Below are 2,011 nucleotides of genomic sequence, written 5' to 3'. Positions count from 1 at the left end.
TTGCTTAAGCTTTTCTGTATATAGATGTGCCATTTCAAACTATTGGAAACTTCCTGAATGTCTGCGCAGAAGAGAGTCCATTCACCCAGTGGAGTCTCTGTGGCCAGAAGAAAGAAAAAAATTCAGGGAGGATGAAACAGAAGGCTCGAGGGGCAGAGGTGGAGGAGGAAGGGACAGGGGGGGCGCGGGACCTGTGGGCCAGGGGGGCGCTGCCTGCCACCCAAGGTCAGCGGGAAGGCACAGGCTGAAGCCTAGGACAGTCACTCACATTGTGGTTTCCTGCAAGTTACACACACTCCTCGGTTCACTGTGTCTCCCTCACTGGACTCTACGTGAATCTCATTGTGAAACGTTGGCCACGAATCCAAAATCTAAAAAAAATTACTGGGAGCGGCAGTTATGTAAGATGTGACCCCTGGGGGAACTGGGGGAAGTGGGGAAACTGGGGGAATTGAGGGAACTGGGGGGAACTGGGGGAACTAGAGCAGTGGTCGGCAAACTCATTAGTCAGCAGAGCCAAATATCAACAGTACAACGATTGAAATGTCTTTTGAGAGCCAAATTTTTTAAACTTAAGCTATATAGGTAGGTACATTGCTATTAACTTAATTAGGGTACCCCTAAGCTGGCCTTTGCTGAAAACGTCCTCAATCTGATTGAGGTACATTCCCTGAGGTCGACTCCTTCCAACTCTCCCATCCACACTCGTCTTTTTTTTTTTTTTTTTTTTTTGGCTGGGTGCAGTGAACTTTATTGATGGTGCACGACAGAGCAGGGCTCCCTGGGCCCCTCCCCTTCTCCGGGGGTCTGGGATGGAAACGGTGGTCAGGAGATTCTCAGTGTGTCAGGGGTTCGATCTGGGGTGGGGACTCCCCAGCAGCGGAGGGCCTCTCTTCCTCTCGCTGGGGCTGGTGGTCCGGGGGACTCTTACTCCTTGGAGGCCATGTGGACCATAAGGTCCACCACCCTGTTGCTGTAGCCGAATTCATTGTCATACCAGGAAACAAGCTTGACAAAGTGGTCATTGAGGGCAATGCCAGCCCCAGCATCAAAGGTGGAGAAGTGGGTGTCACTGTTAAAGTCGCAGGAGACCACCTGGTCCTCAGTATAGCCCAGGATGCCCTTGAGGGGGCCCTCTGATGCCTGCTTCACTACCTTCTTGATATCATCGTAGTTGGCAGCTTTCTCCAGACGGCAAGTCAGATCCACCACTGACACATTGGGGGTGGGGACGCGGAAGGCCATGCCAGTGAGCTTCCCATTCAGCTCAGGGATGACCTTGCCCACAGCCTTGGCAGCGCCAGTAGAAGCAGGGATGATGTTCTGGGCAGCCCCTCGGCCACCACGCCACAGCTTCCCAGAGGGGCCATCCACGGTCTTCTGGGTGGCGGTGATGGCATGGACTGTGGTCATGAGTCCCTCCACGATGCCAAAGTTGTCATGGATGACCTTGGCCAGGGGGGCCAAGCAGTTGGTGGTGCAGGAGGCATTGCTGACAATCTTGAGGGAGTTGTCATACTTGCCATGGTTCACACCCATCACAAACATGGGGGCGTCCGCAGAAGGGGCAGAGATGATGACCCTCTTGGCCCCGCCCTTCAAGTGAGCCCCAGCCTTCTCCATGGTAGTGAAGACACCGGTGGACTCCACAACATACTCGGCACCAGCATCACCCCATTTGATGTTGGCGGGATCTCGCTCCTGGAAGATGGAGATGGACTTCCCGTTGATGACCAGCTTCCCGTTCTCAGCCTTGACTGTGCCCTTGAACTTGCCATGAGTAGAGTCATACTGGAACATGTAGACCATGTAGTTGAGGTCAATGAAGGGGTCATTGATGGCGACAATATCCACTTTGCCAGAGTTAAAAGCAGCCCTGGTGACCAGGCGCCCAATGCGGCCAAATCCGTTCACTCCGACCTTCACCATCGTGTCTCAGGGTTGTGGCTGCTGGCCCAGCGAGGAGGAGAGGCTGTCTGACGCACAGGGGAGCAGAGAGCCCACACTCGTC

The 2,011-nt window shown here is 54.2% G+C and overlaps 1 protein-coding gene across 1 annotated transcript; it reads right to left on the bottom strand.

The window, feature by feature from the left end:
- Positions 1-734: 734 nt before the first annotated feature.
- LOC118663422 (glyceraldehyde-3-phosphate dehydrogenase-like) lies at positions 735-2,011 on the bottom strand. The gene has a single exon (XM_036322999.1). It carries the CDS (start codon positions 1,927-1,929, stop codon positions 928-930), a length of 1,002 nt encoding a protein of 333 aa, XP_036178892.1. The 5' UTR covers positions 1,930-2,011; the 3' UTR covers positions 735-927.

The sequence above is a fragment of the Myotis myotis genome, unplaced genomic scaffold (assembly GCF_014108235.1).
Source record: "Myotis myotis isolate mMyoMyo1 unplaced genomic scaffold, mMyoMyo1.p scaffold_m19_p_9, whole genome shotgun sequence".
NCBI lineage: Eukaryota > Metazoa > Chordata > Mammalia > Chiroptera > Vespertilionidae > Myotis > Myotis myotis.
Note: the sequence above shows the minus strand (reverse complement) of the source record. Positions and strands in the feature narration are given on the sequence as shown.